At 34.1% G+C, this 26,749-nt stretch overlaps 2 protein-coding genes and 1 pseudogene across 2 annotated transcripts; 2 read left to right on the top strand and 1 right to left on the bottom strand.

Moving 5' to 3' along the window:
- Positions 1 to 566: 566 nt before the first annotated feature.
- Positions 567 to 1,625, bottom strand: LOC114730405 (receptor-like protein 43). Its single transcript, XM_028917457.1, has one exon. The coding sequence runs from the start codon at positions 1,623 to 1,625 to the stop codon at positions 567 to 569; it is 1,059 nt and encodes a 352-aa protein (XP_028773290.1).
- Positions 1,626 to 7,095: 5,470 nt separating this feature from the next.
- On the top strand, positions 7,096 to 7,806 carry LOC114730404 (uncharacterized). The gene has a single exon (XM_028917456.1). It carries the CDS (start codon positions 7,096 to 7,098, stop codon positions 7,804 to 7,806), a length of 711 nt encoding a protein of 236 aa, XP_028773289.1.
- A 562-nt stretch (positions 7,807 to 8,368) lies between these two features.
- On the top strand, positions 8,369 to 21,596 carry LOC114730403 (uncharacterized; annotated as a pseudogene).
- Positions 21,597 to 26,749: the final 5,153 nt, after the last annotated feature.

The raw sequence follows: 26,749 nt of genomic DNA, 5'->3' as shown, positions 1-26,749 counted from the left end.
GTGATCCTAAGACTTTCAGGTATTTTTTCCCTTCAATTTGTTGTGAGAGAGATCCAGCTCTTGCAAAAAGAAAAAAGCTGAAAGATCAGGTAACATGCCTGTCAATCGATTTCCTGGAAAACATAACTTTGCAATGGATGTCTATCACACCGTGATGTCTTAGAAATGAAACTTTGAAGGTCCCCACTCAAGTTATGGTAGCCAAGTGTTAAGCTCTTCAATGTGCATATATTCCCTAGTGATGTTGGAACTTCACCTTGGAGATAATTAGAGGTGAGATCAAGAACTTTAAGAGAGTTCATTGTGTTTCCAAAACTCTTAGGAATGGAACCGCCAAGCAAGTTATTATTGAGGTACACTTCGTAAAGATTGAAGGTGAAGTTGGAAATCCAATGGAATATGGTTGATGATGTGGAAATGATTAAAAGACATGTCAAGATGGAGAGAGAAGTAAAGATTGGGATTGAAAGATGTGAAGATAAGATTATTTGATTAAAGGCTACAATTTATCAAATAAAGCTCTTGAAGAGTGGAGTGTAGCCAAAGTCTCAACTTCATTACTGACATCAAGTCATTATAGAGAGATCACAACACAGTGAGGGAAGAAAATGAAAATGAGAAAATAGAAAGGAAGGATCATTAGCTGAAAGACTGCAGTTTCTTAGATAAAGCTCTTGAAGGTTAGAGCTGAAGTTGAAGGGCCACTTAAATAATGATGAGCTCAAGTTGTTAAAGGAGAGATCAAGAACGACAAGAGAAGAAGAATAGTTGGAAGGAAGGTTATGTGCATAAGTGATGCCACATCCTGTTAATCGCAGCAGTTGTCTTAGCTGTGGCAAAAGTTTGCCAATCATTTGGAGCCAAAGATGAGAATAGCCAACATCACTGACATTATTCAACCCAAGATTTGTTATTGAAGAGAGCTTAGATATCCAGTCTACATCACGATTGTTTTTGTCAGCCACTGTGAGATTAGAATCATAACCACCAAGTTGCAGTGTGTGCAGCATGGAGAGATTCCCAAGTTGATAAGGAATCACTCCATCAAGATCATTGCCTCCAAGATGAAGGTACTGCAACTTGGAAAGATTTCCGATTTGCCAAGGGATAGCTCCATCCAAGTGATTGTTACTCAGATCAACATATTGTAAGTTTGAAGCCTTTCCCAATTCATTGGGAATACTCCCAACAAAAAGAGAATAAGAGAGGTTGAGATATCTCAAGTTCGTAAATGACTCTATGGACTTAGGGATGTCACTTGGATATAAATAATTGCAACTGAGATCCAAATGTTTCAGATCATGCAAATCATTCAATAAAGTAATATTAATGACACCAACCAAATGAAGTGAGTTTGAACCATGGAGATCAAGAATTTGAACGTGACCTGTTTCATTGCTACAATAAACTCTTTCCCAGTTGCAACAATCTTCATCATCTCCGTCCCTCCATGTGGACAGCATAGTAGCAGAGTCAGCATAGATCCCTTGTTTGAACAAGAGAAGAGCCTTCCTCTCCCTCCCTATGCACTTCTTCATTGATCCACCATTAACAGCCACACTGAGACTTGAATGCAATAACAGCAACGTCAATAATGCATAGAAATATTTCAACATAAAGCCCATTGTATTGATGAAATAGCTTCAATACAAGTTCAAAAGTGAAAAACCTAGAGAGGTTTATGGCACAAAATTCTTTGATAACCGTGGTTCATTGTGGGGGGCTATATGTAGACGTTTCTGGTGAACAAAAGTCACAATAGATGTGGAGAGAACACGTTAGTTCAACAACTTTGGTTTTAAAAATAAAAAAAATCAATACCATTATTAGTTCTTTTTAGTTTTATTTTCAAATCATAGGTTTTACTTTCTATAACCTAAAACATTGCTCTTTACATACATATGATTAACACAAATATTTTAGAAAAGAGAACACGTATTTATTATATAACCAATCTAACTAATTTTCTTGTGAAATTAGTTATCTAGCTTTTATATTAAGCACTGGAGGTAGTATTAGACTAAATCTGTGTGTGTGTGTGTGTAAAACATATATTTAGACTTATTAGTGGTTGAGTAATGTTTGAGATGAAATCACTCACATTTTGACAAAGTCCATAGATTTAAAAGAGACAGATGAACAGTTGCTATCAATTTAGCGTATACTTAACTCCTGTAATAAATTAACATTATATTGAAGGACTATAAAAGTTGTTGTTATTATCAATGGCAGAAAAAGGTTATTATCATTATCGCAGCGTTGAACATTTTAATGGTACAGTTTCATTTGGACTAATGAAGACCATTAGTTTGTCACGCGTAATAAACACAAAGTAGACTTTAGGTGCTAGAGTTGTCATCAATTTATCATCTTGTCAGCCATCTTGTATTAGAAAAATACATTAGATTTATTAGTGATAGAGTTTCATGCGGGCTAATTAGTCAATGAGAGGCAAAGTCTGTAAACTTGAAAGAGCGATAGAGTTTCTATCAATTTTTTGTCTCCAACGTACAGGATGCATTAAACTTACGTTGATTAATTAGTTTTAAACTTTCATGCACATGTAAAAGGACTATGTTTGTCAACGGTAATTTTACTTGTAATGTTTGAATGAGTTTCCTAATTTGAGCCTGGTATTGATATGTTCGTGTGCATGTGTATGTTTAAGTAATGTTAAAATGAAAAAATAAAAAAAAGATGAAGTATGGTCTACGGCAAGTTGCTCAAGCGCCAGGACCATCCGTCACTCTTGGATGGGTTTTTGTAACATTTTGGACCACCAGATTATGGTTTAGTTTTCTAAACCATTATTTATTGATCTAGTTCAATTTTAACAACAATTTGCGTCAAATCAGTATAAATGAACATTAATCATAGGGTTTAAATAACATTTCACTGTTATCATAACACTTCTCATAGTCTATAATATTATTTTATTTTTTTCATTAGTCCCTACAAATTTCATTGGACTACGTAATCAACAGAAGATCTGAAGATTATAAAAATCAGTATAATTTTAAGCAGTTTCCAAGTTATTATCTCTTTTATGCGTCAGGTGAGCTTCAAAAAGAATCTAGTCAAAATAAATTAGCACTCAACTTTTTGCCGGTGCATTTGTTGAGGAATTATAGAGGGAGAATTATAATAAGGTCTAAAAAAAAAAAGATAATTACAAAACAAGTATCAGAAGTTGTCATTTTCTATTATCAAACTTGCCATTAAAAGCTACTTAAATTATTAAGACATTTTAATAATTATTTTCTTTTTTTGAGACCTCATTGTAATTCTTCCAATTATATAGGTTTTGGGTCTGAAATCAAAAGTTTGAGAATTAGTTATTTAGCTCTAACTAATTTTCTTAATACCCATAAATTAGTTATTTAATTCTTATATTAAGCATTGGAGCTATTATTAGACTAAATCTATACACACACACACACAAGTGTGTAGAACATATATTTAGACTTATTAGGGGGTATTTGGAAGCACCCTCGCAAAACGAGACAAATTCTTCTATATATTTATTTCGTATACCGTAAAAGTATTTTTAAACCATTGTTTAGTTTCTAACCAAACACTCTCTTGGTTGTTGAGTAATGTTTGAGATGAAATCACTCACATTTTGACAAAGTCCATAGATTTAAAAGAGGCAGATGAACAGTTGCTATCAATTTAGCGTATACTTAACTCCTGTAATAAATTAACATTATATTGAAGGACTATAAAAGTTGTTGTTATTATCAATGGCAGAAAAAGGTTATTATCATTATCGCAGCGTTGAACATTTTAATGGTACAGTTTCATTTGGACTAATGAAGACCATTAGTTTGTCACGCGTAATAAACACAAAGTAGACTTTAGGTGCTAGAGTTGTCATCAATTTATCATCTTGTCAGCCATCTTGTATTAGAAAAATACATTAGATTTATTAGTGATAGAGTTTCATGCGGGCTAATTAGTCAATGAGAGGCAAAGTCTGTAAACTTGAAAGAGCGATAGAGTTTCCATCATTTTTTTTGTCTCCAACGTACAGGATGCATTAAACTTACGTTGATTAATTAGTTTTAAACTTTCATGTACATGTAAAAGGACTATGTTTGTCAACGGCAATATTACTTGTAATGTTTGAATGAGGTTCCTAATTTGACCCCACTATTGACATGTTCATGTATATGCTTATGTTTAAATAATGTTAAAATAAAATAAAAAAGATGCAGTATGGTCTACTGCAAGTTGCTCAAGCGCCAAGACCATCCGTCACTCTTGGATGGGCTTTTGTAACATTTTGGACCACCAGATTATGGTTTAGTTTTTTAAACCACTAGTTCAATTTTAACAATAATATGCGTCAAATCAGTATAAATTAATATTAATCATAGCGTTTAAATAACATTTCACTCTTATCATAACACTTCTCATATTCTATAATTTTTTATTTTATTTTTTTCCATCATTCTCTACAAATTTCATTAGACTACGTAATCAACATAAAATCTGAAGATTATAAAAAATCAGTATAATTTTAAGCAGTTTCCAAGGCATTATCTCTTTTACGTGCCGAATGAGCTTAGAAAAGAATCTAGTGAAAATAAATTAGCACTCAACTTTTTGCATTTTCAAAGAGGTCCTAGTGAAGTCATGAGTCCTCCAGTGCACTTATTGAGGAATTATATAGGGAGAATTATAATAAGGTCTAAAAAAAGAAATAATTACAAAACAAGCATCACAAGTTGTCATTTTCTATTTTTAAACTTATCATTAAAAGCTGCTGAGGTTGTTATTTAAATTTTTTTAATAATTATTTGAAACCTTATTGTAATTCTCCCAATTATAAAGGTTTAGGTTTGAAATCAAAGCTCCGAGAATATGCTGGGCCTAATATTAAGTTCAGAAAATTATATAATTGGACATACTAAAGGGTCAATTGTTACTGGGCTATCCAATTGACATCCATTGGGCCAGAAAGAATTAACTATTAAGCCTAATAGTAGGACAGAAGAAGTAACCCGATATAATCCAGTGAGCCCATAACGTCTATATTTACAACGGTCAAATCATTCCTTTAATCTCAAGTCTCAACTCACTTCAACTTTCAACCATGAAAAAAAAACCCGGACCGGACCTGCCGGTGAACTGGCCTGATGTCCAATCTGGGTTAAGGCAAGAACCGGCCAGGGTTTGAACCGGTGGTAAACTGGTTGAGCCGATAAGAACCGGTGTTAAACCGGGTAAACCGTCGATTTAGGTGGTTTATCCGGTTCACTGTTTTGCCCCCTCCAGAGCCCAAAAATGACGACGTTTCATTTTTAAAAAAAAGCAAACCGAATCCAAAATCGGCTCGACCCTGCACCCGTCTCCTTCTTCCTCATTCGGTCTCCAATCTCCATCTCGTCCTCAGTCGCCCTCGCAGCCGCCGACTGCTTAGCTCACTTCCCCGTCCTCGGCCCAGCTCACTGAATCTCGTCGCCGTGTGCTCACTGCCTCGTCCTCAGTCCCATCTCATTGAATCTCGCCACCATGTGCTCACTGAATCTCCCAGCTCGCTGAAGCTCGCACTCCTGAATGCCCTCACTCTCAGTGTGGTCATCCACCATCGTCCCCTGCCTCGCCTGAAGCTGCTCGGTGCCCTGCCGTCGCCTCGCCTGAAGCTCCTCGCCTTGCCCACCCCTGAAGCTCCTCGCCTTGCCCGCGCCGTTAGTGCCCTGTCGTCGCCGATCCAAGTTGTTAGTGAGCAGCTGAGTGCTCGCCAATCTCAGTTCTCCCAAGTCCAACCTCCCAATTTTCGTTTGAACTCTCAGCCTCTGCTCTCGGCCACTCAGCAAACTCACCCATTTTCGTTTGAACTTGGAAGTGACGGTGATAATCTCTGCGATCTATTATTTTTATGGTTTGATTTTGCCATTTTGGAATCTGAATTCTGCTTCTGCTTGAGGATATTCTGTGAAAATTAATTGTATTCTGAAATCTAAACCCATCAATGGATTCCATGGATTTGTATCTGCTTGAGGATTGGTTTGCACGAAGGAATAATTTCATTAATTTGGTACTCTGGAATAATTTGATGCTCTAGTTTAGAATTACTTGTTTGGTTTCAAAATTGTGAACTGTGTTTGGTTTAAAATTGTGGTCCTTTCATTGTATATAGTGAAGTAGTGAAATATGAAACTATGGACGGTTTTAAAACTATGACGGTTCCCCACTTTGTTCAATATGAAATCTGAAACTGAATAACTTGATTGTTTAATCATTAATGTTGTATTAAGCTTTTGATTTTTTTTTTTAGTAGCAGTGATGGATATTTCAAATAACCAAAGTTCTGGAAATGACAACATGACTCCTAATACTGGATCTTCAAATCCTCCTATCGAAACCTCCACACCCACATCCTCATTACGTGCCAAAACTGATCCAGCATGGGCACATATTACGTACAAAAAAGAAGGAACACAAAATATATATACATGTCTTTTTTGTACTAATAGTTATAGAGGAGGTGGGATAAATAGGATGAAGCAACATCTTGCTGGCACTGTTGGTCAAATAGCTGCTTGTAAAAAAGTTCCACATGATGTACGTTATAGAATGGCAGAGTCTTTAAAAGAAGGGTCAAAGAAGAAAACTATTGAAAACATAGAAGAGGAAGTCGAAGAAACTCATGTTGAATCGCCAAATGTCACAAGTAGTGTGAGGAAGAGGAAAGCTTCTGGGAGCATGGACAATTTTTTTGCTCCTAGGACAACTCCTGATTCCCAACATGGCATTAAGAGTGCATTAGCAACTAAAGAAGCAAAGCATAATGTGAAAATGTTGATTGTTGAATGGGCTACTGTAAACTGCATTCCGTTTAAGGCGTTTGATTGTCCTTTATTTCAAAAAGCTGTGGATGGCATTGCTTTAATAGGGCCTGGGTTTAAAGCTCCTAGTGCTTATGATTTTAAAACCAACTTGTTGAGTGACTGGAGAAAAGAATGTCAGTTACTCATTGATAGCCATCGAGCTAAATGGAAAAACAATGGTTGCACACTCATGGCTGATGGATGAACTGATGTTAGACAGCGTACTTTGATAAACTTCTTAGTGTATTCTACACATGGTATGGTATTTGTGAAGTCTGTTAATGCATCGGATCTAGTTAAAGATGCCAAAACTCTATTCACACTATTTTGTGAAGTCATTGAGTGGATTGGTCCTAAAAATATTGTTCATGTGGTGACTGACAATGCAGCTAACTACGTAGCATGTGGTAGATTGATTAAAGAGAAGTATAAAAGTATTTATTGGTCACCTTGTGCTGCACATTGTTTGAATCTTGTATTGAAAGACTTTTCAAGCATGCCTCATGTGTCAGACCTTGCATCAAAGGCATCAAAGATAACTGTATTTGCATATAATCATATGGTTTTCTTATCATGGCTGAGAAAAAGACCGACTTGGAAAGAAATTGTGCGTCCTGGTGCCACAAGGTTTGCTACCACATTTATTACATTGCATAGCATATATATGCACAAGAATGACTTGCAGGCTTTAGTTGTTGATAAACACTTTGTGGACCACAAATTATCAAGGACTGAAGCAGGAAAAAATTTCAGTGCAATCATATTGGACAATCGGTTTTGGAATGATTGTTATCAAGTTGTGAAAATTGTATCTCCTCTTATAAAATTGTTGAGAATTGTTGATTCAGATGAGAAGCCTTCATTGCCTTATGTTTATGAAGGCATACGAAGGACAAAAATGGCAATTAAGGAGATGTTTAAGAAGAATAAGGACCTGTATAAGCCGTACACAACAATCATTCAAACTTGATGGGATAAGCATTTGAAGACCAATCTTCATGCAGCATCATATTTGCTGAATCCTACAATCACATATGCTCCAGACTGCCCGATCAAGTCAAAGTTAATGATGGCTTTAATTGATGTGGTAGAGTCTTACTCAGACGAAGAGGTTGATGGCTTCTTGGTAATGAAACAAGCAACTACTTATCGTGAAGCTAAAGAATCCTTCAATAGACCATCATGTCAAAAAGCAGCACAGAAACTTGACCCTTGTAAGTGTTTGTATTTAATAGTTAATAGTATATTGATGGTCATTCACTAATTTTATATTTCATATTTTCATGATTTAGATGAATGGTGGACATATTATGGATGTTCAGTGCCAGAGTTGCAACGTGTTGCGATGCGCATTCTTAGTCAAACTTCTTCTTCTTCTAGTTGTGAAAGGAATTGGAGTTTATTTGAACACATTCATACAAAAAGAAGAAATAGATTGGAGCACAAGAGGCTAAATGATTTAGTTTTCACAAACTATAACTTGCGATTGAAGCATAGGTAATTTTATAAGTTATGGCTGCTTTTATTTTGATATGGATTTACATCTAATTGAAATTTTATTTGTCAAGAGTACATTGAAGAAGCAGAAGGCAAGCTATGATCCTATTGACTATGAAAACATTGATTTGGTGGACTTTTGGGTGACTGAAGAAGATCCTGTTCCAGAGTTTGATGATAGAGATGTGGCGACATTTGAAAGTGTTTTCAATAATGAAGACATTTCAAATTTGACAACTCCTGGGAGGGATAATGAAGATATTATTATCTTAGTTTCTTAGAAGTTATAAATATTTTTATTTTAATCTTGATTTAACTTAATTGACATTTTATTATTGTCTTATTTAGGTGGTGATGATGATATGAATATTGTTGAACCTCTACCTCTGCAAGATGATGTTGCTACTCCTTCTACTTTTGCTCTTCCAACTATTGATGTCTCCATTCCTGGCCCTACTAATGAATTTAATGATGATTTTGATTTTGTGTAGTGATGAAGATATATATTTGTTAATGGTAGTTTGGTACAATTAAATGTTTAAACTTTAAACCACGTTGGTTGTTTTTTGTATTTTGTTAAATGATTATTATTAATGAATGTTATTTTTATTGTCATTGCTAATTAAATTATATTATTTTAATATGACCGGTCTGACGTATTAACCCTTGACCCACTATCTAGACCGGTTCAGTGTCCGGTCTGGTTTTTTGTTCATTGGTATTTTCTCACTTACTTTTTATAATGAATAAAAAGTACGTGTAATTAAACTTGCTCTTTCACGAGAATAGAATAATGCATTTTATACAATTTTTCTAAGGATTCAATGTTGCCCAAAGGATTAATTTTTTACATAAACCTTAAAAACTAATTTTAAAAATTAGGGAGAATTACATGGAGGTCCCAAGCAAGAAAAAAATTGAAAAACAAGTCCTAGAGGTTGTCATTCTCACTATAGGACTTGTTATTATAAGTTGTTAAAGTTGTTATTGGGACATTTTAGTAATTATTTCTCTTCTGTGGGACTTGATTGTAATTTCTCCTAAAAATTAAAACAAATATCTAATTTTTTATGCATGTTATGTTACTAAAAAACATATAACCTTTTAACTGTATTTTGCTTTTTCGCTCCAATAAAGAATATGAATGCTAGTTCATAAAATCAAACTTTAAAGTTGGGTCTTGATTCTCTTAAGACCATAGTTTTATGTCATGGTCCTTTAATCTGTTCTTTGAAGAACTTATATGACCCATGCCATGCACAGAAATTGAAGCAGAGTTATTAAAATATCTCTTCATTATTTTAATGTATCTTTAGGCCATTCTTACCTCTCATCTTCACGGATTATGTTGATATAAATGGCTTACACAGATGAAAAAGAGAAAAGGATATTGGGACTATTAATTATGCGCCCAACTTCTCGTTTAATTGCTGTATCTTAGTTATTTTGAAAGAAACAACATTTTAATTTTTTTTATTTTCAACTTGTAAATTAAAATCATCCCTGAACGTTTCTCAACCATGGCTTTCACTCTATTCAGAAATCTTGTAGGAAAAGATGGCAAAGACGAGTATAATATGATCCCTCAAAATGAATAGCGAAATCTCCATGGTGAACATTCAACAACGAACCATCATTTTCACTCTAATTTAATTTCCACACATCATACAAAAGTATCCGTCCTAGGCTTCAGGATGCAATTTCGTGGAAAGCTCCATTCAACTACTACAAGAAAATATTTATGGAGAATAAAAAATTTCTGAGACCTTAATGCCAGAAACAAAACAAAATGGATTCAAGAAAAAAGAAAAAAATCATTGAAAAAAATAGTTCTTGTCATCAAGAAATTAAATACCTTTGTCCAATTATTGGTTTCACAAGGGAGACCCTTAAAGAGTTTAACGAAGGAAATTCGAACAAATAAAATGTATCTCAGAAAAGGATTCATATGACAACTCACTAACTATTTCCTAGCAATTTCTTGAGATGTTTAAATTAAACCAACTTATTTTCAAGTATCAAAACCACTCCCATAAATTTAAAATATAAATTTTATAACAACTTTGCATTTACAGTATCTTTATGTCTCATTATGAATTAATTGCATGTGGATGGACCAGGAATATTGATATATGCATATTTCGAGTTGTAACGGAGTGTCAACACTCAAGCTTGTTGTTTAATTTACAATGATATATTAAAGTTTTAAAATATTTGTCTATAACAGTTAAAATAAATTGCTGGGGGGAAAATAGATTGGGTTGGTGGGAAAAAGCAAGGAAGCTGCTATTACTTAGCAAATTTTTCACAGGAGCTTTGCTCCCTTTAGTTTCAGAGGGGAGACTTTGACTTTTGCTGTGAAGAAAAAAATGAATGGGGGAAAATTTATTTGAACATAAGCCTTATGGTTATTATATTATAGAGTTACGAGTCAACTAAAGTCTTTCTCTTTTTGGTCTCAGATTTTCTAGATCTCCCTCAACAAGGCAGAATATATTCCCATCCATGGGTCAAGCTTCACAATTATTAATACATATTTTATACTACTCTGGTTTTTAATATAAAAACTAGTTGATTAATTTGAGTAGATGAAAAAAACTAGTTAAGTTAGTTATTTATAATAAATATATTTTTTTTCTAAAATATCCTTACTAATTAAGTGTATTGGTCATAATTATCATTATTCTAAGGATCACATTAAGAAAATAAATATTTGAGGGGGGGAGGGGAATAGATTGGGTTGGTGGGGGAAATATTAGCAAATTTCACAGCAGCTTTGGTCCCTTTAATTTCAAAAAGGAGACTTTGACTTTTGTCGTCAAGAGAAAATGAGCGGAGAAAAATTACTGGGTAAAATACGTGAACTCTCTTATATTTTGCTCTAATTACATCAGCCTCTCATTTATTTTGAAAATATATATTTAAATTCAAACAGTTAACTCTGTTAAATATATTTTAAAAAGTACTTTTTCAATTAAAATTTATATTAAGATACTTTTATTTACTAATCTACCCTTCGTCACACTAAATTTCAAAATATTGAATAAAATTTTTTCAAGGAATTTAAAGAATTTTCCTTAATTTTATTTTTATTTTTACAAATAGTTAAAACCTTGAATGAAAATTTGATTAATTCTTTAAATAAATATATAATAGATTAAATACGTTATAATGTTTCTAACAAAGTTTTTATTTCAAAGTTTTAAATTATAAATTTAAATAATTTTTATAGTCTATCAAACTTAGACAATTTATATTATAAGATAAAAAAAAATTTATTTAATATATTTTCTAGTCATTTAAAAGAAACCTAAATAAATAAGTTTTATTATGCAGTGAAAAATTAAAATTATAAAATTTTATTGCATATTAAAAATTTGAAAATACTTGTTAAAATTGTTTTATATTGGATCAAAAATTGTTTTTTTTTTTACAAATACAAATGTTTCAATAACTTTTCTATTAATGACAAGTATTTCAGTCAAAATAGAAGTTTAAAAGTCAAATTTAACAGTTACCTATGGTGGATGAACAGAAGTGAAATCTTAAATATATAAAGAAGGACATGCATTTTAATTTTAAGGAAGGTTTATATATATTTTTATAATAGAAAAAATTTCTGTAATTTAAATAAAATAGAAGGATAGTTAGAGTATTTTATTTAAAATTATTTGAACATAAGCCCTATGGGTATTAAATTATAGAGTCATGAGTCAACTAAAGTCTTACTATAAAGTCTGCTCATATGTATCATTTCTGGTTATTGTTTTCTTGCTTTGGGGATAAGGGCATAAAATTGAAGTAGAATTATTAAAATATCTTTTCATTATTTTAATGTATTTTAGGCCACTCTCTCCTCACATCGTCACGGATTATGTTGACATAAATGGCTTACACAGGTGATAATAAAGAGAAAAGGATATTTGGACTATTAATTATGCACTAAACTTCTTGTTTAACTATTGTATCTTAGTTGTTTTGAACGAAACAACATTTTAATTTTTTTTTATTTTCAACTTGTAAATTAAAATTTCATTTTAAATAAAGTAAACTTATGGATGATGGTTTCTTGTCAATCACGCCCGTTGTCTTTGGTGAAAAGAAAAATCTTCCCCGGACTTTTCTCAACTATGGCTTTCACTCTAGTCAGAAATCTTGTAGGAAAAGATGGCAAAGAAAAGTATAATCTGATCCTTCAAAATGAATGGCCCAGGCTCCATGGTGAACGTTCAATAACGAGCCACTATTTTCACTCTAATTTAATTTCTACACGTTAGACAAAAGTATCCATGACGGGCTTTAGGATTAACTATCATCTAGCTTTAATTTCAAATTGATGCAGTTTCGTGGAAAGCTCCATTCAACTACTATAAGAAAATATCTATGGAGAATAAAAAAATTTCTGTGAGAACTTAATGCCAGAAACGAAACAAAATGCATTCAAGAAAAAAGAAAAAAATCATTGGAAAAAATTAGTACTTGTCATCAAGAAATTAAATACCTTTGTCCAATTGTTGGTGTCATAAGACCCTTAAAGAGTTTACCGAAGGAAATTCGAGCAAAGAAAAGGTATCATAGAAAAGGATTGATAACAACTCTCTAACTATTTCCTAGCAATTACTTGAGATGTTTAAATTAAACCAACTTATTTTCAAGTATCAAAACCACTCCCATAAATTTAAAATATAAATTTTATAACAACTTTACATTTACAGTATCTTTATGTCTCACTATGAATTAATTGCATGTGGATGGACCAGGAATATTGATATATGCATATTTCGAGTTGTAACGGAGTGTCAACACTCAAGCTTGTTGTTTAATTTACAATGATATATTAAAGTTTTAAAATATTTGTCTATAACAGTTAAAATAAATTGCTGGGGGGAAAATAGATTGGGTTGGTGGGAAAAAGCAAGGAAGCTGCCATTACTTAGCCAATTTTTCATAGGAGCTTTGATCCCTTTAGTTTCAGAGGGGAGACTTTGACTTTTGTTGTGAAGAAAAAATGAATGGGGAAAATTTATTTGAACATAAGCCTTATGGTTATTATATTATAGAGTTACGAGTCAACCAAAGTCTTTCTCGTTTTGGTCTCAGATTTTCTAGATCTCCCTTAACAAGGCAGAATATATTCCCATCCATGGGTCAAGCTTCACAATTATTAATAAATTATTTTTTGACAAATCAAGAAATTCAAGTGATTTTAGATTTCCAATCTCCTTGGGTATTTCTCCACTCAATAGGTTCCTTGACAAATTCAAAGAAACCAATCCCAACAAGGATACAAGTTCTCTTGGTATTTCTCCTGATAGAGCATTGCTAGAGAGATCGATGCTTTTTAGAAGGAATTCTGGCCTCATAAACGTGTAATCCTCCCCTTTCCACGTCAATGTTATGTAAAATTCCAAACTATCAAAGATATTATAACACCATGTTGTATTGATGGTATAATAATGATACTCTTACTTAAGTTGATGTGCTCTTGTTCCATAATAGTAAAATTTTGAAGGTAAGATGGAATTTCATTGGATAAGTTATTACGAGAGAGATCCAAGAGTCGAATTCGTGTCAAGTGGCAAAGATGCATAGGTGGACTTCCATATAAATGATGCATCCATAAGCTTAGAATTTCCAACTGTCCAAGGCTTATCCCAGTCCATGAAGGTATTAGTCTTGACAACTAATTCATTGACACATTCAATAGTAATAAATTGGAGCAATCCACCAAAGACAAAGCAAGTTCTCTAGTCAAGAAACCAAAGCTTCAATATTCACAAAGTGGCCTATAGAGGATGGGATCTCTCCCCACAAATTATTGTTGCTCAAATCAACAAATTGTAATGAGTTCAGTTGGCTCCAAAATTAGGTAGATACACCTTTAATTGATTGTTTGATATGTCCAAAATGAGAATGCCTCCATCTTCAGTTTGGCTACATACAAGTGGCATCAAATTTGAGAATTTATTTTTGGAAAGATGAAGTTCTGATGCTTGCACAAAAAAGGATGGAACCGCACCTTCAAAGTTCTTCAAAGTCAAAACAATGATTGGCCAATGATTCAACTTGAGTGGTAAATTTGAGATTTGACCACAAAATTGTTGAATGAGATGTTCATGTAATCTAAATCTTTCAATAGTTGCCAAAACCATTCTGGTGTAAAATCAAAAAGACTGCCATTAGAAATATCGAAAGAGTATAATTCATGTTGATTACGAAGCCAATATAAAAAATTAGGACCTATCATGTAAGAAACCATAAGCATATCTTGTAATTGGAAAGGAGGAATCCAACTACTGCTAATTTTCAAGGTAATGGATTGAGAGAAAATGATAGAACCAACAAATTAGAAAGATTTTTGAAATGAGATCTAGTAATTGTCGGTCCCAAATCATTATCATTCAACCGCAAATATTTCAATTGAGATTGTGATCCTAAGCTTTCGGGTATTTTTCCTTTTAATTCATTGTAAGTGTGATTCAAATCTTGCAAAAAGGAAAAAGCCGAAAGATTAGGTAGCATGCCTGTCAATTGATTTCCTGGAAAATACAAACTTTGTAATGAAGGTCTATCACCCCATAATGTATTAGAGATGAAACTTTGAACGTCCCCACTCAAGTTATTGTAGCCAAGTGTTAAGCTCTTCAATGCGCATTTTTTCCTTATTGATGTTGGGACTTCACCTTGGAGATAATTAGAGTTGAGATCAAGAATTTTAAGAGAGTTCATTGTGTTTCCAAAACTTTGAGGAAGGGAACCGCCAAGCAAGTTACTACTGAGGTGCACTTCATGAAGATTAAAGGTAAAGTTGGAAATCCAATAGAATATGGTTGATGATGTGAAATGATTAAGAGACATATCAAGATGGATAAGAGAAGCAAGGTTGGGATTGAAAGATGTGAAGATAAGATTATTTGATGAAAGACTACAATTTGTCAAATAATGTTATAGAAGAGTGAAGCCAAATTTCAACTTTATTACTGACACCAAGTCATTATAAGATAGATGAAGAACAATGAGGAAAGAAAAATGAGAATGAGAAAATAGATAGTAAGGATCATTAGCTGAACGACTGCAATTTCTTAGATAAAGCTCTTGAACGTTGGAGTTGAAGTTGAAGTCTCATTGAAATAATGATGAGCTCGAGTTGTTAAAGGTGAGATCAAGAACGACAAGAGAAGAAGAATAGTTGGAAGGAAGGTTATGGGCATAAGTGATGCCACATCCTGTTAATTGCAGTTCTCTTAGTTGTGGCAAAAGTTTGCCAATCATTCAGAGCCAGAGATGAGAATAAGGTACTTTCCTAATAACTTATCTTTCCCTTTACTCTTCCCCCCAACCAAGTCATCCCAAGCATAATATTTGATTGAGGGGAGGCAAAGTTTTAATAAACTTGAAACCGAATGGAGTCGTACAGTCTTTATCTACTATCGCATTAAAAATAACTTCGTAAATTTTCCCAATATTTTCATTCTATCCTTCAAGTCTAATAACTAAGTCGGCACTGGCCACCAGTTTATCTACAGTCATCGTCACTGGTTGCCGCGAATACATTAACCACTCGCATTTTTTTGGCGGTCCCAATGATCACTTGTCTTCTCTGCCATGTCTTCCTCTTTATAAAAACCTAACCTCGTTACCAATTTTCAGCGCTCTTTTAACCCAAAAAAAACTATAACAAAACCACCTCATACTGCTTTGTTAATATAATCTTCTTCATTTAAGTACGCCAGCCATTGGTGGTTCTAAAGCTTTATGGCGACAGTGTTTGGCCTCAGCAATTTGAACCACCTTAGCCTGCACCATCGTTGGTGGCGTCACCCTTTTCGGTCCTTTCTCAATTCAACAGACGATTGCCTTCCCTGCATTCTCCTACATCACAGTTATTCTCATTGTAAACGATGCCACCTTGGGTGACACCTTGCGTGGTTGCTGGCTTGCGCTTTGCGCCACAGTTCAAAGCATAGGTCCTGCGATATTGAGCTTGTGGTTTATAGGGCCGAGCCGACTGACGAAGGAAACTACGTCGTTGGCGGTGGCGCTGGCCGCGTTTATAGTGGTGGCTTTGCCGGCTGAGTGGACTCATTTGATTGCTACACGCATAGCACTGGGCGAGATAGTGATTGTGTACGTCATGGCTTATGTTAATGGTGCCCATACCGATCCTGTCATGCACCCTCTTCGCCTGGCTGCTAGTTGCGCCATTGGAGTCTTGGCTTGTATTCTCGCATTGCTCATACCCTTCCCACATCTTGCATGTCTTGAGGTAAATTCTCTGTGACTATTTGCTTTAACTTAGTGTTTTATAGAGTATTTTGAAGATAGAATGAACGTCCAGAAAATTTGTCATTCACTACACTACAAAAAAATTGACTTTCAGAGGTGACAAAAGTCGCCGCTGAAAGTTTTTGACGGCAACAAGAGTCGTCAATAAGTCATTACCATAGCAACTGTGGTTAATATTTATCAGCAGGAATAAAAAAATTCACTGCTAAAAGTATAATTTCAAAGACGACTTTTGTCATTACCATAACTAAAAAATGTTGACGCTAAAAATTAAGTCACCATAAAAAAATATACGTTCAGCAGCTGAAGGTAGCAATTAAGTTGATTTGAAATTTGATTATATAATTTAATTTATCAGCATATGTCAAAAATAAATAATAAACAAAACTGTTATTGTAAAAAATCATACTTAGCATTTAAATTATAAATTATATAATCAAATTTCAAATCAACTTAATTATGGCCATATAATATATAAAATAAAATTCAGCAAAAATATATATAATAAAATAAATAGGGAAAATTACAAAGAAAGACCCTAATGTGTAAAATTACGATTTAAGACCCTAAATTTGGAAAATAGCAAATATGGACCCGGTCCTATTTTTGCAAATATGAAATATGGGTGAAATTTCTGAAATGCCCTCAACCAAATTGTGATTTGATCTACTGAAATTGTCACTAGCTAAAGTGAATTTATCATTTCCCATAGTCAAATTGTCATTTGGCATACCCTCAGTCAAATCGTGATTTAATCTACTGAAGTTGTCATTCGTTAAAGTGAACTTGTCATTTCTCATAATCAATTTATCATTTAGTTGAGGAGTATTTCAAATATTTCATCACAATTTTATATTTACAAAAATGAGACTAAGTCCTTATTTGCTATTTTCTAAATTGAGGTTCCCAAATCACAATTTTACATATTCGAGGGGTCTTTATTTACAATTTTTCTAAATAAATATCTAAATTTTAAATCGTTGGCAAAAAATATATATATAAATACATGATCTATGGTTAAATGAGATATATTTGAAATATAGTAGTATTTTACTACTTCTGATTTTTAATATAAGAACTAATTGACTAATTTGAGTAGATTAAGGAAATTAGTTAAGTTGGTTATTTGCAATAAATATGTGTCGTCTTTCATGATATATCTTTGCTAATTAAGTATATTGACTAGAATTACTATTATTACAAAGACTATCTTGAAAAAAAATGAATAAATCTAAAAGACCAAGTGAATTGGGTTCTTATATTTAATACCAAAATAAAAATTAAACGAGTTCTTCTATTAAAGACCGAATGTGGTATTTTACTAAGATTAGAAAAGGTGAAATTTTTTATTATGTATTTGATAATTTTTTATTAAGTAGCTGCGTTGATTTTAGTTACTTAGAGTTAATCACCATCAATCAACAAGTCATAATATTTGAAGGAGCAAAATGAATAGTTTATTCGAATTCATTTATATATTTACACTATATTGATTCATATATCTAAGCTATAACATTTTTTATTACCTTTTCAAATTATTTTAAATGGGATCACATGATCATCATCTTTTTATAACAATAAGAAATCAAGTTTACCAACAAGTTGTTGGTTGAGGTCGTAGTAGCCTCACCCATGTAAGGAAGAGAACATAAGTTCGAATCTTAGAAAGTGCACTTGTTGGGAGGGCTATTCCTTAACCACTCCAAGTCCAAAAGGTATTAGTTTCAAGTCCAATGTGACTTGGAAATACCTTTCTTTCATCTATGAAAAAAAAAAAGAAAAAAAAGAAATCAAGTTTAAATTTATTCATTTGGAATTTGGTACTCATCTAATTATATTATCCCCTTTGATTATATTATTTTCCACTCATCTTTCTCATGCAAATCTTCATCATCAAATATTATCACTCATTTAAGTACACTCACGCTAATTTAACTATAATCATCTCTCCCTCATAAACTTAACAATGCTATCCCTTTCAATTATAATGCATTTCTTTCAAACACAGCATATCACTTCCAATTATACTTTAATTACGTATTACATCTCTCTCTCACACACTCTATTTCTCACTACCTTCCCATCTTTTCTTATTTCTCAAACGTACATCTCTCTCTCATGTATGCTTGCACCCCATTCCTCACACACATTCTTAATTCTATCTTACATATGTAATTATAACATCTCTGTCTCATACACACCCCACCCATTCTATCTCCTCCTTTCCCTCTCCCTCACTACATTATCTCTCTCTAACTCTCCCCCTAACACAATAATACATAAAAAGCTTTAGTTATTTAGAGTTAATTATATTAATAAAAACAATTATGATTGAAATATATTTAATATATTAACTTTTAATAAAAATAATAAAGGAAATTTGAAAAACACTTTCAATGAAGACTAAAATGTCACTGTTGAAACATACTTTCAACGGTGACCTACTATCTTGTGTCACCACTAAAGATATTTTCTGCGGCGATAGAAAGTCATACTTTTAGAGGCAGCATTATTTGTCGCTGCTGAATGTTATAACGTTTAGCGGCGATCACATGCAGTCACCACACAAAGTCCTACATTCAGCGGCGACTTTCATGTCACCACTAAAAAGTCCCACTTTTGGTAGTGACTTTTATTGTCACCGCTGAAAGTTGTCTCTGAAAGTGATTTTTTTTTTGTAGTGGTAGTTGGCATCAAATTCTATAAAGTAGGGTGCATGCAAGAGAACTGTAGGTTCTCACATGATCACGTTTGTGTGCGTTCCAAAAGCCCCATGATCATAATTCGCGCACCATCACCACCGGTACCACTATGAAGAATAGATGGTCCATAGAATAAATGCTACGTGTTCTCTGTCTGCTATCCATGTACATGTAAACTACAAGGCTCAATATTAACAGTCAAGCGTGGCAAAAGAACAAAAATTGGTTCATTTTCATTCCTTGCGTAATCGCATGCCGACATTAATGATATTCTATATTGGCGTTGGTGGCAGTTGAAACAGAACAAGAAGCTGCTAGCTCAGAATACCTTTGAGAGACTGAAAATTCTTGTGAAGGCAATATGTGAAGAGGACAAGATAGCTGATGTTGCATTGATATCTCGTGCCAACTCTTTGGCAAAAGGCCGAGCAGAGCTCCTTCATAATATCGCGCGTTGCCAGGTGCATCTTTCTCTTCGCTATGAATAAAAATTAGTTATATGCGAATTTGGCATATGATGTTCGTTGATAATAAATATTAAATGTTTTCTATTTTAATTTTTAATTTTTAATTTTCTTTAATTAACAGGAGGGCATGAAATGGGAGAGGCCTCCCTTTTTGAGACCCCTTGACTTGAGCTCCAGAGATAGGCTTGAAGAGGTAGATGCAAAATTGAGTGGCATGGAAATGGCTTGAAGGACCATTAATTCATTCCCCGTTACACTTCTTGATAAGGATCTTCAACACGACCTTAACAGACTTGAGAATCATGTTAGCTTAGCCATAAAGAATCCTAAACACAACATGAATGGATGCTCCCTGACCGCTTCTGAACCCAGTACAAAAAGTATGACACACTTTCTCCAATCCCTTCAAACCATTCCAATAGCGCACCAAGACCTGCCCAGCTTTTTCTTCTTATTTTGCGCCAAACTCCTTAATAAAAAATCGATGGCCAAATCCCCATCTCCCATTGAAGAAAAGAAAATTGAAAATCCCACCAAGTCTAAAAAAGAGTGGGCTGACTGGGCAAGGACATTAATAGTCCCAAAGCTTGTTCCAGCGTTTAAATGCTCCCTCTCTTTGGGCCTTGCAGTGTTGTTGGGTATGATTTATAGCAAAGAGAATGGGATCTGGTCTGGACTCCCAATGGCCATAAGCTTCGTATCAACCAGAGAAGCAACACTAGCAGTAGCAAAGGTTAAATTCCAAGGGACTATGATAGGGATCACGTATGGAGTATTAGGTTACTTCGTGTTCGAGAGGTTCTTGCCTATAAGATTCCTCTCTCTTCTTGGTTCATTTTCACGAGTTTCCTTCAAGAAAGCCGAATGTACGGAAAAGCTGGTGGGATTTCCGCAATCATTGGGGCTGTACTTGTATTGGGCAGGAAAATTTTTGGGCCATTAAGTGAATTTGCTTTGGCCAGAATCATGGAGACCTTCATCGGGCTATCTTGTTCTATTCTGGTGGATCTCATCCTCGTCCCCAGACGAGCTTCTTCGTGCGCGAAAATTGAAATCGCTCAATGTCTAGCGTCACTTCACGAGTCCTTTGGATCTCTGAGTCTTGTGGGGAAAACAAGCTTGGAAGATGGCGTAGAGAAGTTGAGAAAGCATGTTAACGAATTGAAAAAATTTGTCGCAGGAGCAAACCAAGAACCAAACTTATGGTTTACGCCTTTTCACAGTGATTGCTACAATAAGCTTTTGAAGTTGCTATCAGAATTGACGGATCTCTCGCGTTTTGAAGCTCACGCGTTAAAGATCCTCCGGCATGAATTCCAGAGAAATGAAACCTGCTGGGCAGAGACCTTAGAGGCTACGCTAGAAGGCGACATTGGAACATAAGGGAAGTAATTTGTTCGTCTGTAAAAAGTCTTGAGGAAATCTATAAGATCAAATCACTCAGATTTCTTGAGAAAGGGTTTGAGAAGAATAACATAAACTGTGATCTTGAATTGGGGAAGTCTCCAAAATCTAAAATCCGATTGGCTTCTGGTTTGGGCAAAGATGACGTGGAAAGAGCCATTGGGTCATATCTCCAGCACTCGAGGAACGCTGTTGACACCATATATGGGGGCGAAGAAGGTGAGAGGGAGCTGAAGAGTGAAGTTGTTCTGAGTTTGAGCGCTTTGGGGTTCTGTTTGAATGCATATATGCTTAAGACAGTGGAGATTGAAGACGCAATAAAAGAGCTAGTCCAATGGGAGAATCCTTCAAGGGAGGTTAATTTGTATCACATAACTTGTAAAATCCACGTTCTACCCAAATGACAAGTTCAAGTACATAATTGCAATATCATTGGGTACTTCCAAGTTTAGGAAAAAGCTCCTCACTGACTTTGGAATTGCATGAAGTTTCACGTTACTTAGCAAGAGTTTGTTATCACTTATCAAGAGTATAATCATTTTTATGCATTAACTTATAATCCAAATTTACCGATACAATAATATGTTACAAGTCTTTAGAATGGATCTGCGAACATGACTGTTGTACCTAAGACTGGGAAGCAGGCTTGTGGTAACAATTCAATTGCAATTGCGTGTAGATCATTAAAATCTATTTTATATATCTATTAATATTCATGTTCTTCATTCGGGCACGTCATTATTGACCATGTCAAAAAACAAAATTATTCAACAGAATGGAATAAGATATCAGCGGCACTAAGATTAAATCTCCTCCTATTAAGGTAAATTTTCAATAAAAGGTTAATCAATAAAATCCATACTTTCACTGCTAAAGTTAAAAGGGCACACCAAAAAAAGAAGGAAAAAAAAAAAAGAACGACGCAGTTAAATTCAAGTACTGTTTTATTATTTTCTACAGGTACTTGTTATTGCACCTAAATCTTATTCACTCAAAAGTTTACCCATATTACATGTCAGCTCCTAAACTAACAACATTTTGTACAAACAAAGATAATACGTAGATTATTGCAGGATGAAGGTTAAATTTGTCAACGGAAACAATTTAGAGTCATTTGGAGCTAACCCGTGCAGTAAATATAGAGGCAGATTCTTTTGAGTAGCTATCAATAATTTAAATCCCCCTGAAATAATAAAAAACATATATTAAGAGAAAATCTAAATCGAAAGTAGAATCAATTATCTGCGCTGGGGGGAGCATCAGTGCTGTCTTTATTTACCGCTAAGTACTGCGGACTTTACATCCTTTCAACTCCGTGCAAGAATATTAAATACCACTCTCATTTTAAATATGAATCATTCGTGGGAAGAAATTTCAGTAAAAAAATTGAAAATACTTCCGCAGGTACTTTTTATAAGATTTTATTAATTAAATTATACCGTTTAAGAAAACAATTAAAAACATTAAATATGTAAAAATAAAAAAAAATTTTAAATATGTCCTTATTTAATGAGGAAGCAAATAAAATTAAAAAATATCAGTTATGAAATAAATGATGAAAGAGAATTAAAAAATTAATTAGGGATAAAATTGGTGAAAAATAATTTTTAATAAAAGTTTATAACAAAAACCAAACCAATTCAAATTTTGAGATTTTATAAATAGAAAGAGTATGAAATCCACGCGTCTTACTTTTCCAATTAATTATTAATTAATAATTTAAAAGTTGCAAGGGTATGTGTACAGAATTTAATATTATTTAAAGTTCTTAATATAAAAGTTTGCTTGACTTTTTATTTTGGTATTAAATATAATATTCCAATCTAATTTGTCTCTCACATTTATTCATTCTTTTTCAAGATAATTCTTGTAATAATGGTTGTTATAACCAATATACTTAACTAGTAAAGATATTTTAAAAAAAATAACACCTATTTATTTTAAATAAATAACTTAATTAATTTACTTAATTTACTCATATTAGTTAATTAGATTTTATATTAATGACAAAAGGTAGTAAAATAATTTATTAAATTAGCACAGTGAGGTCTTATCCAAATGACGTGGCAGCCATCAGGAAGGCAACGTTCAACACAACCCACGCAGTAGCGGCACATGTAGTCGTGTTAGTCTGTTTCTGTAGAGCGATAAGAGACCGGAGACTCGAATTCATTAATTCAAGCAACCCTCGTCCCTCCAACAGAATCAGCTTTCTACAATCCTTAAATTTAATCGGTCCCTAAGCGTGTTATGACTTCTCAATCTGCCCTTCTCCGGATCTCAATCCTCGTTACTCTTTCTCCTTAAATTATCTTTCCAAAATGCTGCACTTATCTTCTGCACCTAGGGCTGTTTACGGGACGGGACGGGACCGGGACAGACCCGTCCCGGTCCCGGTCCCGATGAATAGTAACGGGACGAGAAATTTGTCCCGTGTCCCGTCCCGTCCCGTCCCGTCCCGATGTTGTCCCGGTCCCGATCGGGACGGGACGGGACCGGGACGTCCTGGTACTCTGTTTTTTTTTTTTGAAAAAATGCTGAGGGGCTTCTGGAAACGCTGTGGGCCTTTTAAAAAATGTTGTGGGCCATTTTAAAATGCTGTGGGCCTTTTAATAGGGAATTTTAAATGATATGGGCCTTAAAATGCTGTGGGCCTCTTTAAAATGCTGTGAAGATACACTAAAAAATAAACTACTACCCAGCAACATCATGATAATAATTCAAGTATTTAATAAATGGGACAGCACGAAAACAACTAAGCCAGAAAATAACAAACAGAACTAAATCCCTTCACTGGAAAATGGTCTTAAACCGTAAAGAAACTTAACAAACAGTCCAAATGTCCAAGGAAGCAATAAGTCCATCACCAAATGAGAAATGACCACACTACATCAAAAACACTTGTCCAGAAAATAAGCCAAAAAATAACAGAACCAAATCCATCCAGCACAGCAGCACACAATCCAACATTTACTGGTCATTCACTTATTTCGTTGCTCCTCTTCATCCAATAAATTTGAGGCAGCTGATTCTTCTACAAATGAAGACAAGGAAAGAAAAATTGTTAAATGTTAATATGAAGTTAATAAATCAGATAAAAAAGGAATTTTAAAACTGTCCATAACAAATTATGAAAATAAAATAAATGAAGGAATGCCTGGATTTGGAAAACCATTCAATTATTCAACCAGTGCCACTGACTTGAGAAGGCATCCAAATATAACAAGTGCGCAAAGGAGACGGCCACATTGATGATATATAGGCCTTTCAATACATGCATCAAAAGCATAAAGGAAGGATTGTCCTATTCAAGTAGAAATATTGAAACCACCATCCCCTCCTCCCCAGTACGTTGAAAACTCATAGTACCAATTCTTTTCTTCAAAACAAACGAAGTAGACATGAATTCATGTTCTACCTGCTTCGCTATTGATCAGAGGTGTGTGATCATATATCTTCAAATAAATAGCCTTGGACCACAAATAAAATTTACTATGATTATCAACAACTTTGCTCACGCATTGGGAGGACAACATTTCTTCGTTGTTCAAAATTTTCCAGAATTTGTGTATGGAGAAAACTAAGAAAAAATCTTCAAATATTAATTTTCAAGTCCTTTAACAAAAATTAACGTGGAAAAGAACTTTTAAAAAAATTTAATGTGATGCTAAATTGATTTAGCAGTGATATTGTAATAAAATACTACTCGAAAGGGCCTTATGCTTAGAAAATGTTTAAAAGGAAAACTGCACAGAACGTTTAGATGCCTAGTAATCTAGATAATCTTCAAGTATTAACAAACATGATTAAGCATGCAGCGACCAAACCCAGACCCTGATAAATTATAGAATTAACACTTAACAGATTCGCAATTGGCATCAAGTCCAAGACTAAACATGTTTGATGAGGAATTATATGAAATGTTAAAAAATTTTTGGCTTCAATCAAATGCTACTAAAAGATAGATATTACCATGTGCCGCAATCTCAGTTTCATTGAAGTCATCAATGTCTAGTCCTTTCAGCTTCACTCTTGATGGAGATAGCCAATTCTGTGTACAAATTAATGCCTCAACCATTTTTGGGGATAAAGAACTCCTAAAGTCATCAATCACACGACCCCCCGTGCTAAATACAGATTCTAAAGACACGGTAGACACGGGCATGGCTAAAACATCACGTGCAATCATTGAAAGGACTCTGTACTTCATAGCATTAAGGTTCCACCAGGCCAAAATATCAAAGTCAAGCTCATGTGCTTCAACTAACTCAGCTTGCAAATACTTCTCCACCTCTGCATACTTATCTGATTGAGTCTCAGTCTCAAATCGGGCAACAAACCTTTGAGTTGATCGCTTATGATGCACAGAAGTTATAGTTGAGCCTGATTGTTCTGAAGCACAGGTAGATGCACTAGTAGTTTCACTTATAGCTTGTCTATTCCTTTGTCCTTGAATTTGCATATGAAACTGAGATGTGTCAAGCCCACCCGAATAACAATCATACAACTGATACAAGACGGTTGAGACTATTTTTAACATGTGTTCACGTTGTGCTTGGCTTTGAAACATCTCCTCAACGGCAAAGGTGAGGTATTTCATTTTATACCTGGGGTCAAGTACCATTGCTATCACCAAAAGAGGATTAAGAGTTTGCAAGTCACCCCAATACTTATCATACTTAATCTTCATCCTCATAGCCATCTCACATAGCAAAGAATTAGGATCCTCTACATGTTCATTTAGAATAGTAAACACATCAACTATATTTTGAAAGCATATATTTGAGGTGACAGTGGTTGATCCAGAAAATTGCAATGTGATGTCATGAAACTCTTGCAAGAAGCTATAGAAAACTTTAGCTTGTCTCAAATCATATGCATCAGGAGGACCAATTAAATTCTTCTCCAAGAAGTGGTTTGTGTAATCCCTATCTTCTTTTGCCATTCTTTCAAAAACACTACTAAATTTAATAGCATTTTCCAGCATCATGTAGGTTGAATTCCACCTTGTTAGGCAATCCATGCTTAATAGACTCTTCGAATCAATTTTCATTTTTTCCACTAGATCCTTAAACTTACGAAACCTTGCAGGTGAGGATCTTACATATTTAATGGCATTTCAAATTGCTTCAATACACCTATGCATCTCCTTTACACCATCAGAAACAATAAGATTCAGAATATGTGCACAACAACGCAAGTGTAAGAACTCCCCATTGCAAACTAGACCATTCCAATGTTTCAACACATCTTTCAAAGTTGATATTGCAATGTCATTTGAAGAAGCATTATCCACTGTTATAGTAAACAACTTATCAATGCCCCAGAATAACAAGCATCTCTCAATCTCTGCTGCAATAGTATCACCTTTATGGTTTTCAACCACACAAAAATTCAAGATTCGCGTCTGGTAAGCCCAATGATCATCAATCCAGTGAGCAGTTAGACACATATAGTTGGTATTCTGATTAGAAGTCCATGTATCAGTGGTAAGAGAAACACGAGCATTTAAAGTTTTAAAATACCTTTTCAACCTTCTTGCTTCTTCATAATATAG

The sequence above is a fragment of the Neltuma alba genome, unplaced genomic scaffold (genome assembly GCF_004799145.2).
Source record: "Neltuma alba isolate B1F8T4 unplaced genomic scaffold, ASM479914v2 tig00012731_pilon, whole genome shotgun sequence".
Taxonomy (NCBI): Eukaryota; Viridiplantae; Streptophyta; class Magnoliopsida; order Fabales; family Fabaceae; genus Neltuma; species Neltuma alba.
The sequence above is the reverse complement of the archived record's forward strand: the minus strand, read 5'-3'. Positions and strand labels throughout refer to the sequence as shown.